Genomic DNA, 15,457 nt, shown 5'->3' on the forward strand with positions numbered 1-15,457 from the left:
AAAGGAAGCTCATTATTTTCAGTTGTAGTTGTTGCTTCATGGGATGCCAGAAGAAGCTCAGCTGTTTCTGAAGGGGTCTCTGAAAGATTTGAAGATTTTCCATCTTCAGTTAAGTTGGCAGAAGCAGTGGTAACTTGATGACGATCCCCCATGCATGACCATGAAGATATATTGAGTGTTGGACGGTAATGTCACAAAATCACCAACAAAAAAAGGAAATATGATGTAAGTCGAAGAAGTTTCTAGGAAAATTAGATTTTATTTGCCAATTAGGCAAAAGCCCCTGTTAGCTAGCCCTGCACACATTCGGAGTATGATCTGTGATGACACTTTTTTTGTTAGGGATAGTAATGCTTGACATAAAACCAAATTTAGAAAATAATAGAACATCATTTAGTATTTCTTGTACATAACCGCAACTCCATTGACTACATAATGCCTGCTGCACAGAAGTTGCTAAACAGGGCCTAGATAAAAACAAAACCATTGTCTAAATAACTAAGGTGCTGACGAAAACGAAAAACATGATTCTCTGCTTTTGCATCACCAGCACAGCCCTTGCCCTCCAAGATGCTATAAAAGATAAGAAAGCCATTATGCACATAAGTCCTGCCACACTGACCAGGGCTAACTGCTCTTCAATCTGCGAATCGAGTTTCTGATCCTCCTTGCGCTTCTGGTCTGGATGTTGCTGAACTACTACAACCAAAATTAAACTGTTGGAGCTGCTTCAATAACCAATCTTCAGTTTCTGGCTTGCACTCTTCGCTCAAATCTGTCAAATCAAACTCCACGATCAACACTTTCAGGGCCCCAGCTATTTTGTCGTCGATACGAGTAAGACACTCACGACAAAAGCTTAAGCTAGAACTGCAATCCTCAAGGTATTGCCGTCGTTTCTCATACAATGTGACCAATTTCGGTAACACATTTGTCTCTGTATACATTTTCATTGTATTTTGAAGACGGCGTGAAAATTGCCTCTGTCTGAATTTGAGACCAAACTTCAAAAGTCTAGCACAACGAACAAGATAAGATAATAAGTCATGTATCTCGTCTCCATCTTCATATATAGGAAGTTGAAACACATATGTTGAGTCATGATTTGGAGTACGTGCTACCCTGTCCAACAATTTCATGAGACAGAACAAAATCCACTTGCAACCTGGAGAATCATTCAACATTGACAGGTCGTGGTCATCAAAGTGAATCTGTCCCTTCAATGTGCCATCTGGTTCCTTTCGGCGCTGAGGCAAGTCGAGATCGACAGTAAGGATAGGATCTGGTAGACTTTCACATTCTTTTAAATCGGCTTCCATAATTTCTGTCCATCTTGCATCTAATGTGGCCTGATCTATCTGTAGAAACTCGAAAACAAAATCCAGACACGCTTGAATCTCTTTCTCTTTAACCACTGGTTTGAACTTGGCTTTAACAATTTTCACATATTCTTTCAGAGGAAGCCATGGTTTGAATCCGTTAGCCATAGAGACCAGAGAAGAAAAGGCACGAAGATCGCCAAAGAGATCCAAAAGGGAGAGGAAAGCATGCGTAAGCTGAAATAATATGCACATAGAAACATCGTCTTTCAAAAGGTTGTCCACCACCTCTTTCCTCCTTTTTTTTATCCACTTAAAGTGGTCGTCGAAGCAGGCAATAGTCCTCGGAAGTCTAGACTTGGCTACTTTGAACTGGGATCGAACTTGCGTTAAACGACCATGTTTCATCTCCATCTGACCCCAATAGTTCCTATTCAACTTCAACTTCGGCCTCCTGACGACTTGTCTCTTTGGCCTCTCCATTGAAAACTACAAAAAAGTCTTATTAATTGGATTCAAGAATCGATCTTTAAACGTTATAGAAGCAAACCCAGTCTAAGAAGAGGTGGAGACGAATGAATAATTATCAAATTTCAAACGAAATCACAACACATAACAAGAATTTCACGGTAGGAGAGAGAAAAAAAATTACCAGAGTTTGTGGAGTCGATTAAGAAGAGGAAAGCTACGTTTTTTTTCCTTCTATCCTACTAGAATTTGTCAACAAAGTAATAATAACGATTTTTATACTTTACTAGCCCTCATTGCACGTGGGTCCTCGCCTAGGCCGTCGTTGAGATCTGGATAAACTGGCATTTGATTCTCTTCACAATGGCTGTTGCGATATTCAGACGGTTGGAAGAGTACCTAATTGAGTAATATTATGTTTATCTCATGAGATGGTAACCACTAGAGATCATTTATCTTATATTATGTTTATCTATCTAATAAAACACAATGGAGTGGAGCCCGAAGGGCCCAATCCAAATAGTTATCATCGTTTTACTTTAAGTTTATGGCGTGGTTTTGTTTTTTATCCTAAGTGGTGTGCTATTCTCTAACTTTAGGTACAGTTCCACAATATCATTTTCTTTAGGGTAAAAACTTTTAGGTTCGATTCTCTTCTTCTCTTCTCAGATCTTCAATCGCCACTCTTGACCCATGTCAAGTATGCTACTCTCTCCTCTTCTTATCTTCCTCTTCCTTTATTTCTCTTTTACCAAAGTTTGGATCTTGATTTTCACGTTTTTTGATGTTTGAGAAGGTGGATTATCTTCAGTGGATATGTGCTGTGGCTATTTTTTTCTTTGTTGTTGTTTTAGTTCAAATATTTTTACCTGGTTAAGTAATGGAGAAATCAGGAGTTGGTTATGAGTTTGGTGTTGTAAGGGATAGAGGGGAGTTGGTGAGTTTTAAGGAGATTGGTGGATTGGATTTTGGAGATGGTATTCGATTCGAGCCTTCGAAATTGTTGGATAAGTTTCAGAAAGAGGCTACTACTCGGTTGAACTTGAGTAGACCTTTTTGTGAGGTCGGGGAGTTAGGAAACCTCGGTGGCTTTGGTTAGTAATGCTTTTTCCGGTTCATCTTATTTTGCATTCTTGTGTTTGGTTTGTTGATTATGTCTAATTGTGATGGTTGATCTGTATGTGCGGGTTTTGCCGATTTATCGGTTCGGCCAGGTACCATTTGATGGTGGTCAATGTGGTAGTTTCTTTTTGCAAGAGATTGGATATGCAATTGAGGTACTACATGCATGAAACATGTCTTGATGTAATTCTTTGAATTTTGTTATGCATGTAAGTAAATAGTTGGTGGGATGCCTAATCATGAATATAGGAATAGACAAGGTGCTAGACTCACGGTTTCGTTTCATAATTACATGGGGTGAAACAAAATACCATATGTTTTAACATTTGACACTGTCACATTGTTTTGCTGGGAACATTATTGTTACCAAATGCGAATGGGGGGAGGGGGAGGGGGAGGAGAGAGTATGATTGCAGAATGTAATTTCTCTATTAAGGGTGGGAGTCCTTGGTTCTGTTTAATGGTTATAAGGAGATAAGTTTTAGTTTTCCGACTTTGAATATACTGGTGGCTGAATTGTAACATATAATAACAAGAATTAATCCAAATGAGCAAGTTCCCATAAACTTACCCAAGGTCATACATGTTAATCCGCAACCTCACAAAAGACGATGATTTCCTAAAAGCTCCTAGACTTCCATAATAATCATCATTTTTCGTAAGATAGTACTCCTACCTCCCTGGAGGTTAATTATTAGATCAAGAAATTATTTGATGCAGCTTAGATTTGGTCACATGAAAAAAAACTACACGAGTAAATACTAGAGGAAATTGGAAAAAGTTTTTCATGAACACTGGTCCAGTCGTCCAACTGATTGTCACGCGACACTGATGTTCAACCAATATCACAGTAAAATTAGAACTATCCTTTCTTTGTTAAATCTCCAAGTTCGTAAAAGGTTGAGCTTTATCAATATCAATAAGGCCGGCCTGAATAATGTAAGTAATGACATTCAACTGAATGGTTTGAAGAAAATCTAGAGCAATATTTTATTTGAAGCTCGCTTTTTGAAAGTGTACTAAAAAAGCCATCTCACAATATTTTTTGCTGGTAATAAGCTTTTTAGTTCCTTATTGACAATATGAGGTCCTTTATTTTGCAGAAAACATTTATTGATCCCATTCACTCGAGAAAGCTGCAAACCCTCACTATTACAAAGGGGATTCTACTAGGAGGGATGGGGCGTGTAGCAGGTGAAGTACTACGTTACAACCCTAATTGTTTTGTTGAGATTTACCATCAAAGACATATTTTATCTGGCCATACCATTATCATTCACGTCCGGTATGTGCTTCACTTAAACTTATTGATTTCAACTGGATCATTGTCCTTTAATGGCTATTTGCAATTTTTTTACTCAACCTATATAGCTTTCTACCAGTTATACCAAATGTAAATCTCTTTTTATGTCTGCATTGACTGGTATCTGCCTTTGTATTTCCCTTTGAGTTAAATTGTACTAGCACCCACTTGCCAGAACATTAGAAATTTCTTCTATATCTGTGTTCATTAGTTTTGGGTAGTTTATCACATAAATAAATTTTTGGTATAGTATGACACTAATATATCTTTATTGCTTTTTGAAATCAAGGTTAACCTTGAGGAATTTAAATTGCTACAGAAGCGCATAACTCAAGCTGATAAATTACATTCACATGTGAATTAGTTGGATAAGTGCGTGTGTGTTGGACTGTTTCATTATTTATGAAGAGGAAATGAAACCTATCATTTTAAGACATTGTATTTGGTATGTAGTTTGACATGCTTTGTTCATTGCATACATCAAGTTCCAACCACACCTGGTTGTTGAATTTTGTTTATGTTTAAGATCTGCTGATCAGTAATTTTTTGTTTACAAATTCTCTTTCAAATTTATAAATTTCTAGGTGTCTCCAAAATTTTGGAAACTGATAAAAGATTTCAAAAAAATTTTATACTAGATATGTGGTACATTAGCCTACTATCAGAAGCTCAAAGGTGGTGCCACAGGCCGGTTCATGTGTGCCGGAGGGCACGGGCAAACCCTAGTCCCTAATAAATCATGTCTTTTATGTGGCAATGTGTTGGAGAGTGTACACCATCTTCTGCTGGCTGCCCTTTCACAACAGCTTTGTGGTTTCAAACATCTTGGATGTTTCTGGTTCAAGCCACCACCTGATTGGCCTATAGAAACAAAGCAATGGACCAAATTCTGCCTGCTTCTTTACTTTAACATCCGGGTGGGCCGGATGTAACACCCTCCATACCAAGTCTAAACCTTCTCTTAGCGAGAATAAGCAAAATCATAAGAAACTTCTTTGACGAGCTAAGTATACCTAGGCCTAACATAAACAATCTGCATTTGCCTATCACTGTTAATTGGTTACCACCTCCAAAGGGACATCTAAAGTTGAATGTAAATGCTAGTTTTCTTTTAAATAAAAAACAAAGCGGGTTATGGGTATGTGTTGAGAGATGACAAAGGCAATTTGGTGGCTGCGGGGAACAAGCACAAGGCAAGCTACCGGTACCAAGGAGAGGAATCGATTTGTAGAGGATTTGCTTTCGAGCTATTAGTTGGTGCCCAAAAACACCTCCTTAAAGCTTCATGTGGAGTTGGAATCAAAAGCTGCAGTTGATTATCTGGGGAATAAGCCTTCAAATCTTTCTGGACAAAGACAATTGATACTTTCGGATCAACAAATCTTTTTGAATTTTTGGTTCGTAAATATTAACTATGTACCCAAAAGTGGAAACTTGGTGGCACATAAGCTGGCGGCCTCTGCTAGTACAAATCCACAGTACAAAAACTGGACACTCACCCCATCAAACAACGAGGTCGACATTCAGTTTGCTTTCCCTATTATTCCTTGTCAGATAGTTCCAATATGGCTGAAACAAAGCCGGGAGCATGACAATGCTTTTGTAATCCGTTGTTGATATAAATAAAACAGTTTGATTACCAAAAAAAAAAAAAATGAGTAATATTTATTTTTCATGTTATTAGTCATAGTAAATAAACTTACAGAGGCTTGTGATGTGAGAATGTGTCCTCTGATTTACTTTCTCTTAACCATGAAATTGCATATGTCTAATTATAGGTATGGTGAATGATATATAATTCCATTTTCTCTATTGTTGACATTCTCGCTGAATTAAATCAGGGCTATAGTAGTGGCATTATTTCTAATTTATTTTACGCGCTAAATTGATATATTATGCTGTAATAGTTGTATTACAACTCATTCTGACAGAAATTTATGTGGGATATATGATTAGCCAGTCTGATATATGAAAAGATGTGGTGCATCTCCCTGAAGGCAGATTTGTTGGCATGTATCTAGTTGCCTTAGATACATCATTTTGATGGTATTTGGGGTACATGTTTGCAAAAATGGCTTCTGAAGCTTTGAGTGAAAATGATTGCTACCAGTTGTGCCTTTTTCAGCAAGTTCCCTTTCACTTTATGGATGGTAATGGGTGAGTTGATTTGATGGAAAGAGTTATGGGATGTGGATCAATTTGTGTTTGTATACTGGACTAAATCTGCATTAACGCATATTCCTTTTAGTAATTGCTCTTCTAGAACCGGATTTAATTGGTTCTTACTTGTAGTTGTAGTTAGGGCTAGGAGTAGGTAATGTATTTTGTTACGTTGGGGAGTAGAGGACTATTTTGTCAGACATGATTTCTGCTATGGAAATTGTTGGGTTCTATTGGTTGGTTGGAGCCATGTTGGAGACTTATGTATGAAGAATTTAGTAGGTTTGTTCGTTTTAAAGTATGTTGGCGAGATTGTGAGATGGATCTTCAGATTCATAATGAAATCACTTGCTGAGAAGATCAAGATTGAAGGCTTTGTATGTTTGCTTCAGCCATGTTTCTTCCTATTTGCTTCCTATATATCTTTTACGAAGCTCTAATTATTTATTTTACTTGTCATTTTCCCTTATAAATCTTGTTAAGAGAGTGCAGCCACCTACGTAATAAACAGAGTGCTCCTGCTTGAACTAAGTGATCCTAACGAAAAAAACACTAAGACATTCGAATCCACCCTAGACCGTTATAGGTTATCCTAGTTAAATCAGTTTATAGTTCTCTTTTAATTACGAGTAGCACAAGGGAAATGTAACCCTAGCTTTCTCGACAATATGATCGTGAAGTTCTTATATTTATTAGATTGATTGAATTTCAGCAAACGAAAATATAAATCCCTAGCAAGAGTTGTCTTTTTATAGCACAACTCTTCACAGATTTATTTAGACGATAAACGTAGTGCATTGATATTAATAAGAGAATAATCTAACTATTAATTAGTCGAGACATGAAAACATGCAAGATATAATTAATGAAAGTAATCCTATTACTATCTAAGGAAAACATTTGGGGGTTCGATCGCCGGAATTTGAGGAGCTTTTGGTTTCTGTTTCTGTTCGTGAATGGGAGAAGGTAAGATGGGTTGCTATGGTGCTTCTCGAATGGACAAGAAATGGTGTGACCAGTAATTAGTGGGTACGGGCTTTTTAGTGTGTGTATATGGACTGTTCTAAGGAAATGGGCTCATAAAGGTTCATGGATCAAAACTAAAGTTTAGGCTTAAATTTAAAGCATCCACCCTTTGCAGGTCACGGCTCTACTTCACTTCACTATTACAAAGGCCCAACTAAAGGTGGCCCATCCAAAAGTCTAAGCAATCATGCCCATCAGGTCATATCCTCTCGGCCACTAAATCCAAATAGGCTTCAAAAGCCATCCACAATTCCACATATACTAACAGTAAAGATACACCCACCCTTCTACTGCTGCAACACATGTATTCAGTGAACAATTTACGCTTTTACTACACTTTCATATATTATTTCAATTTCCTACAAAATCACCGAAAATGCACTAATTTAATCAAATAAATAAAATAAACGGACTAACTAATATAAAATTGGGCGTAAATATGTAACATTTACGTATTTATCATTTATCTTTCTGAAATATTTTTTGGTGGTGTTTGAGTTGTTCTTTAACACAGGATTTATTTGGACTGATAGCTGAAATTTCATTGCAAGCATAGCCATATAAAATGAAAGGTATGTGACATGAACAGTATTGAAACATCATTTCACGGTAAATATAAGAAGTCTTCATGAGTTTTCATGTTTGAAATGCTTATTTTCTGTTTATTTTCAGTGGTGGTATGTGACCTTAGTCCTTAGCTCAAGCATAAACCTTTTATTCATTAATTTTATCTTACCGTGAGTATGATTGTAAATCTTAAGTAGGACAAGGTGAAAGGCATGACCAGAGTGAGATGCCCCCATTTTGGTCGACAAGCTAGGAGAAAATATGACTATCGTATTGCTCTTATTTTATTTGCCTTCCGTCGGGGCATAAAATGTTTAGATATATATAATGAGAATTAGTAGTAAATGAATTTTCTCCATCATAGTAAACATTTTGATGCTGTGAGTAACTGATTTTTGTTTGTTTGCTCACCCAGAAAACAAAGAGATCACTGAAAGTAGAATTTGGCAGAGGAACTACTAATGCCTCCATGCATGAATGCTTGCAGGTATAAGTTTTTGTACATATGTCCTATAAAAAGGAACTTTTGGAAGCATTATAATTTAGTGTCCTCATTTTGCAATCTAAATATTGATTATTTCTTTCTTCACAATGATCTGGAGACATATGCTCAAACAACATCGAACAAGCTGAAAAAGAAAAAGTACTTGACTTCTCCATGCTTTTAGCTTAGAGGACCTACGAAGAAGTGAGATCTGCTACTGACATTATGGATTTGAGGCTCCTCCTTAGAAAGGGCAGAAGTTGATAGTAGGTACACATCTTATAAATTTATGATCTCTCTATCAGTCTATTTCCTTTTTTGTCTTCTCTCTTTTTTTATTGGGTTTTTCACTAACAATAGGTGTTAATAACTGAACTGTGCATAACACCTCAATTTCTGTTGTTGTCTATTCGAGATCTCAGCAATCCATCACTTCTATTACTAAAATGCTTGGACCTCGATATTATATTGTTTTCTAGAGAAGTTGTGCCCCAATATTATTTTGTTGTTTTTTAAGAAACTATTCTAAAATGGGGAATGACAAAGCAAGATACATAAGGATTCAATACTGGAATTTATATCTTATATATGTTTGGTGGTTGGAATTTGGAAATGCAAAAAATCAAAAAGCTTTTAAGAAATGTTCATCAAGTGATTTTGCATTCAATATTAAAATCTAGTAATGAAGCTCATAGTATATATACGATAAATGGGCCAATAGATATGCCGGAATTTGCCTGCCTCTTGGGTATGTATCTATGTAAAACACGTGTTATGGGGTTGGCTTTGTGTTAACTCCGCCTTTTTGACCACCATCGCTTTGATGTTTGTGCTTGCACAAATTTTGGGATAACACTTTTAATCCCATTTCTGTTCTCAGACTTCACAAGAACACGAAGTCCGTTATACTTATTTGGATATGAAGCTAAAAAACTTTTATAATATGATGTTTCACGTAATGAGAAACAGTTACCAACTCGGGTTCTGTGTCATTAGCAAATCAATTTTCATGCAAAGTGGATTACTTTCTTGAAACACACTCATCTAATACATCAATGCATATATTTTTCATGCTCCCCGGCTCAACCGGTTCAATAATCTGTTATTATTGTGTACTCCAACACGAAAGTGCTTGGGATATAATGTTGGGGATGAATTTATGGGGTACCATATACAATATCGTCTACATGTTCAAATTTAGCCACGTGGAAGTGGATTTTAGGGATCCAGTTTTGTAGAGATCATCCAGAGGCAAAGATGGGATATTTTTCTCTTTTGTTTGTGTGGGGCGAGGACTTTATCTTTTGACCATCACCGATTTGGTCCCTTTGCCAACACCACCATCACAACTACTTCGGAAATTTGTGAGCATCGTGGTTGCTTCAAGTGCTTAGTGGTAATCCCCACAAACCAAAGCAAAGAGAGTGGTGTCATAATGGTCTTCTCCGGTCTTTCATACCGGATATATTTGAAGTGGAGAAAGCTCCGTAAGAAAAGAAATCCATGTAAGAAAGGATATTAATTCATCATACTTCTTTGTTTCTATTATTATGGATGGGTCTAAACCTTAAGTTTTAGTGTTTCCTTAAGTTTTGATAGTTTTGTAGAGTAGAGGAAAATGTAATCGGCCATTTATGTAAAATGAAGCGGTGTAAAGCATAGGCTTTACCACTCGAAGTTCTTAAAGGCCCTAGCCAAGTGCTTAATGTGAGACCCCCTAACTTTGAGATCTAACAAAAAAACTATATAGAGAGTTGATTAAAATGAGCTGAATTGATATGTTGGAGAAGAATAAAGTGCCTTTGTACAATACGATTTATGTCTTGTGAGCAAACTAGTGATTTTCTTAGTTGGCAGTGAGAAAACATAAAATGTGTAATAATAATTGTCACTGAATTTAGGGCCCAAGTTATGAGCAAAAAAATTGGGGCCCCAGTTGCCCGCCTCTCTTGGCTACCCTCAGAGCCGCCCCTAGTAATACATTTGTTCTCATTTCAGCAGTGTCTCTTAGTTGTAAACACCAAAATATTATTTGATTTAAATTTACAATTGTAACAAGTAATGCTATACTTTGATGCATAACTATGATAAGTCAGTAAGTTGACCTTTGTGATTTCACGTCTATACGAATGAAAAACAATTTAGTGTAATTATCGAAAAAAAAAAAAAAAAAAACCAATTTAGTGTCAATTAAAGTTGTCTTACACGTCTGCATTGCTAATACTAATACGTGCATGATTCTAGTAAGAATAAAAAATTACATGGTTTTGTGACCTACTCACTAGAGCACCCTCGAAAGCGAAAGTACGTAGCATTTGGGTTCTCCCATTTATGCAAATATGGGGGAATGCCCTCATACATTAGTCTCTCATTCATATCTAAAGATGCACCTATTTTTGCCATGGCATCAGCAACAAAATTAGCTTCTCGCCAAGTGTGAGATAGAAGAAGTTGTATAAACATCCCCTTGCATCTCGTCCAATACAGACCAGATCGTTTCAATTCAAATCCTTGTTAAGCGTTGGCTCGATCCAAATGGGGGCCGGAATGATCATTGCACACTCCAGTGGATAATGCGCTTCAAAGCTGCAATCTTCCAGATTGAAGACTCCAATGTCATGAGGTCCAACTCCACGATCACTTGCTTCATAATAACCCTCCAAAAAATCGTCTGTGAAGTAGATGCAATTCGGCTTACATCCTGGGAAGTCCGAAGCCAATAGAGAAAATGAACTATTATCACCTATAAACACAGAATGACCGAGTAGACTTTTGACCTCAGTCCATTTATGTTCATTAGTATTCAATTTGCACACAACAAACCCAATAGAAGAATAGGTAATAGAAGAATAGGTGTTTTCATGATATCTCCTTGTCCTTATAACTAGTAGCAAGTCTCCACCTGATTCCACAAGATACTTCGTTTCCTCGCCATGAACTCCGATAGGTGGTGCTACTCTTGACACTTTGGGATGATGAGGTTGATTGAGATCACAACCAAAAAGTGCTCCATAGTCGTCGACAAAGTAGAATTGATAGCCATAGTAAATAACGTCATTAACAAGTGTGTATGTTGAGTCTAGGTTTGTCCAAACTTTGTCGCCAGGCTTGAAGAAGGCTATGCGATTAAACCCACCATGGATTGCCATTATAGCATAATTGGGATTAGATGTTGGGTTTGCAGAGACAACTGCTTTTCGCAGATATTCACAGCCCCAAATTCCATGGTTTTCGTCATGGAATTCGAAAGCTGTTAAAGGGGGAAGGTGGATCTCATTCTCAATCGACACAAATGGGTTCAAGAGGCGAACCTCGTAATTCTCCAGAACAGTTACCAGCCATCCAAAACTACAACCCCGACATAACCTGTTGTGCGGCACTGGTACTTGGAAATCTAAGACTCTTTTCCTGGAGAGATCGTACAAGCTGCGTGTCTGGTTATCAAGTGTAATTGGAGTTGGAAGCATGAGAAGAGGAAGTTGGTGAGGTAGACAACGGGGTTGACTTTCCAAATAAGCAGATCGCCATGACTTACAAACTGCTCCAAATCGAACATAATCATCCACACCACTCAATTTTTCTGCAATTGTAGAAAGAAGATGACCCGGAAGTTCCAACCAGTTAACCACTCTACTATCTGTGTCCTCGAAAGGATCATAAACAGTAACACGCCCACCACAATTATCCTCTCCATCCCTTATATAATCGGAACCGTTGAGAAGATTTACAACAAAGCGAAGAAAGAAGAGGACATATTTCAAAAGCTCCGGCGGCACAATGTATCTTAAAATGAAGTGCAAAATATGTTGTTGTTCACGGAGAGAAATCATCGCCACCACAGAGACAAAGAGTACAGCAAGCCGGTATCTATATAGACAGAAACTTAAATAAACAGATTTCCGATTTATAAGAAGGAAGATGGTTTCCTAATTGTACAAACTAAAGAACTTCCAAATTAATTTAGATTTCCTAATCGTACCTCAAAAAGGATTCCTAAGACCACATATTTGGAAAGGCCTCCAAATATCTAAATTAGCCTTATAGCAATCCCCTTATTTCTGTTTTTAATGCGGTATTATGGTAATAAACAATAGATATAAATGGTAAATGTCATTTCGAGGTAGCTAAATCTTTCACTCCAGGCACTAATTTTTGGGAGAGAATTAATTAAGAGTGCTTCTACAGCAACACACACTTTGAACACAATTTGTGAACACAATGACGTGGCAAGCTGAGAGACCTTGATTTTCAGTACTTCTTTGAGAAATACACACGCATCCCCTGCCTGATGAGTGCCACGTCATTGTGTTCACAATTTTCGGTTCATTTTGTGTGTTGCTAAAGACTTTTCCTCTCAATATTCCCCACACCTATCCTTCACTTCTCCCCTCTCTTTATGTAATACTTCTACTGTTTGTATTTCATTTTTTGAGTTAAACATCATTTTCAAATAAGAAAAGAATATATTTTTCTCTAATTTTTCTGTTTGGAATTGGATCTACACTGGTAAATTTGGTGTTTTATTTTCCAATTATGTATAACGATTACATAGTTGATTTTAATATATTATTTGGTAATTTGAATTTTTAGGTGACAATGAAACATGGTACTTTTCTAACGGTTTATTTCTCCATTTAAGGCCACAAATTTTTTTTTTGCCTAAGGCCCTCGCTTTGCCTAGAGCCGGTGCATCTGGTATCATCACCCAAAAGTTTTTACCGATTTTGCTAGTCGGCACCTGTTGTAACCTGATATATGTAACTGTCTTTTTCCTATTTTTGCTATGGATTGACCTGAATACCTGATGGTTTCCAATATATAACGATGTTTAATGCCTTAGTTTGTATCATCAACTTTAGCAGAGGTATATGAAGTTATAGGTGTCTCATCCATGTATTAATTCCCAGAGTCAGTTAAATTCCTTGTACCCTGTATTCCCTGATTTTGTATGTTATTCAGCAAAAGCACTTTGGCCCTGTTTTTCTTTTGATTTGTACATGCTTGAATATTCAACCCTTAAAGTACAGCCAGAGACTCGAGTTGCTCATAACCAGAGTTCTTCTATCCCAACTTTGATCATTACCCACTACTCATGTGTTTGTCTGCTACTTGGGTTGTATTATACATTTACATTCTTTTTTCGGATAATTTGTGTAACTGCTACAGGAATGCTGCACCAGAGTTCCAAGCTTATGGAAGAGGACAAGAACGTGTGATAGATCTGCATGGATTGCATGTAAATGAAGCCATTCATAGGCTGAGAAATGAGTTGTCTGTATTGAGAAATGCAGCCCGGTCTGCTGATCAGCGCCTGCAGGTGTACATCTGTGTAGGTACAGGCCACCACACCAAGGGATCTCGCACTCCAGCAAGGTTGCCTGTGGCTGTAGAGCACTACCTGCTTCATGAAGAAGCCTTTGAGTACACTGAACCACAGGCGGGGCTGCTGCGTGTTGTGATATATTGATTCTAGAGAATCAAACCTTTTAAGTTATAGCAGGATTTTTTTTGACACATCAAACCGAAAGGTCTCATCAGTATCACATCGTTCTTGCATGTGTATATGGCAGAGGAATCAAAGCCTTGGAAAAAAGAAAAATAGTGAAAAAAAAAATGAAGGAAGATGGAAAAAAGTGTAATGTACCATTAGTGTTAACAGGGTGACAATCAGTCACATTTTGGAAGTTTCAGGCAGGAGGCAAGGCCTTCTCAACTCCTCCATTTCATTTATTTTTTTTTGAAGTAAATGTACCTTTGTTTATAATTTTTTTTGTAGTTGTAACATAGAAATGTTATACGTGATACAGCTATTAAGTTCTCATTTCTTAGATGTTCCGATACATGAAAAAGCTTTGATGCATGATGTGTTATTTTTTACTTTCAATCCAACAGCTTGTACTCGGGTTTTGGCTCGTATTGTTAATATAGGCTACTGAGAAGGAAATTGAAGTCATTTTGCCTATTGGTATATATTTACATTTGAGTTGGACACGCAATCTATCCCCATCCGTCTTTGCTAGTTGATTCAGTTGGTCTTTGCACACTTTATCAGACTCTTCCCTGCCTGGATCAATGTCATTTTTTATCAAGTGCTGACCTTATGCTGTTGACATGTATCCAACAGTCCAAACTCATAAAGGGAATATCTATTGGTCGTGGTGCCCCCTCGATACACCACTAGACGGAGATGATTTTGTACTCTTTGGTAATAATGAGCTCAAAGAAGTTAATGAAATGGTCGGGGCTTTGAAGCTGTTTTGTCAAGCATCAGGTCATCAAATCAATTTTGAAAAGTCTGATTTGCTCTCCAGTCCTCATGGCGATGGTAGACTTCAAGCAAAATTCTCGCACAATTTTTGACATCAAGAGACAGCAGCCAATTTCAACCTATCTGGGGAACCCAACTTGCCTTAGCAGAGTAACAAGCAAGTCCTTCAACCCGCTACTTCTGAGACTGCAAAACAGACTAAGGTTATGGAAAACATCTACCCTCTCTCTCTCAAGTGGGTAGACTGATACTCATCAACGCGGTTTGCTCCACAATTCCTAATCATCAGATGGGGTAAACTACCAGAAGTGATTACTCACCCCATTGATATACATCGGCGTGCATTTCTCTGGGGACATGAAGTAAACACTATGAAAAGTTCACTTGGTTAACTGGGAGATGATCGAAAAACCAAAGCTAAATGGCGGTCTGGGAGTCCGAAATCTTTAGCATACAAATCTAGCCCTCCTAGCTAAAAAAGGTTGGGAAGTCATTGCAAGCGACAAGTCTCTTAGCAAAAAAAGGTTGGGAAGAAATTGCGAAACAAATTATCTCCATTCCACTTTCACATAGTGAAAAACCCGACAGAAGAATTTGGACTCTAGCAATCAATGGGAAATACACGGTGAAATCGGGGTATCAAGCAATATACTTCGACCACAACACCACTCTCTTTGATTGGAGAATCATTTGGAAACTCCGATGTCCTCCGCGAGTGAAAGCTAAGTATTCATCCATCT

At 37.5% G+C, this 15,457-nt stretch overlaps 2 protein-coding genes across 2 annotated transcripts; both read right to left on the reverse strand.

Moving 5' to 3' along the window:
* Positions 1–370: 370 nt before the first annotated feature.
* On the reverse strand, positions 371–2,217 carry LOC147507005 (uncharacterized). Its single transcript, XM_086599731.1, has 2 exons — positions 1,972–2,217; positions 371–1,808 (listed from the first exon to the last, which is right to left on the reverse strand). Exon 2 carries the CDS (start codon positions 1,800–1,802, stop codon positions 639–641), a length of 1,164 nt encoding a protein of 387 aa, XP_086455857.1. The 5' UTR covers positions 1,803–1,808; positions 1,972–2,217; the 3' UTR covers positions 371–638.
* Positions 2,218–10,617: 8,400 nt separating this feature from the next.
* Positions 10,618–12,398, reverse strand: LOC147507006 (F-box protein SKIP23-like). The gene has a single exon (XM_086599733.1). The coding sequence runs from the start codon at positions 12,277–12,279 to the stop codon at positions 10,948–10,950; it is 1,332 nt and encodes a 443-aa protein (XP_086455859.1). The 5' UTR covers positions 12,280–12,398; the 3' UTR covers positions 10,618–10,947.
* Between the last annotated feature and the right edge of the window lie 3,059 nt (positions 12,399–15,457).

This window comes from Coptis chinensis, chromosome 3 (assembly GCF_015680905.1).
Source record: "Coptis chinensis isolate HL-2020 chromosome 3, ASM1568090v1, whole genome shotgun sequence".
Lineage (NCBI taxonomy): Eukaryota > Viridiplantae > Streptophyta > Magnoliopsida > Ranunculales > Ranunculaceae > Coptis > Coptis chinensis.

Coding starts and splice junctions, on each gene's coding strand:
- LOC147507005 (XM_086599731.1), bottom strand. CDS start 1,802: ATGGAGAGGCCAAAGAGACAAGTCGTCAGGAGGCCGAAGTTGAAGTTG.
- LOC147507006 (XM_086599733.1), bottom strand. CDS start 12,279: ATGATTTCTCTCCGTGAACAACAACATATTTTGCACTTCATTTTAAGA.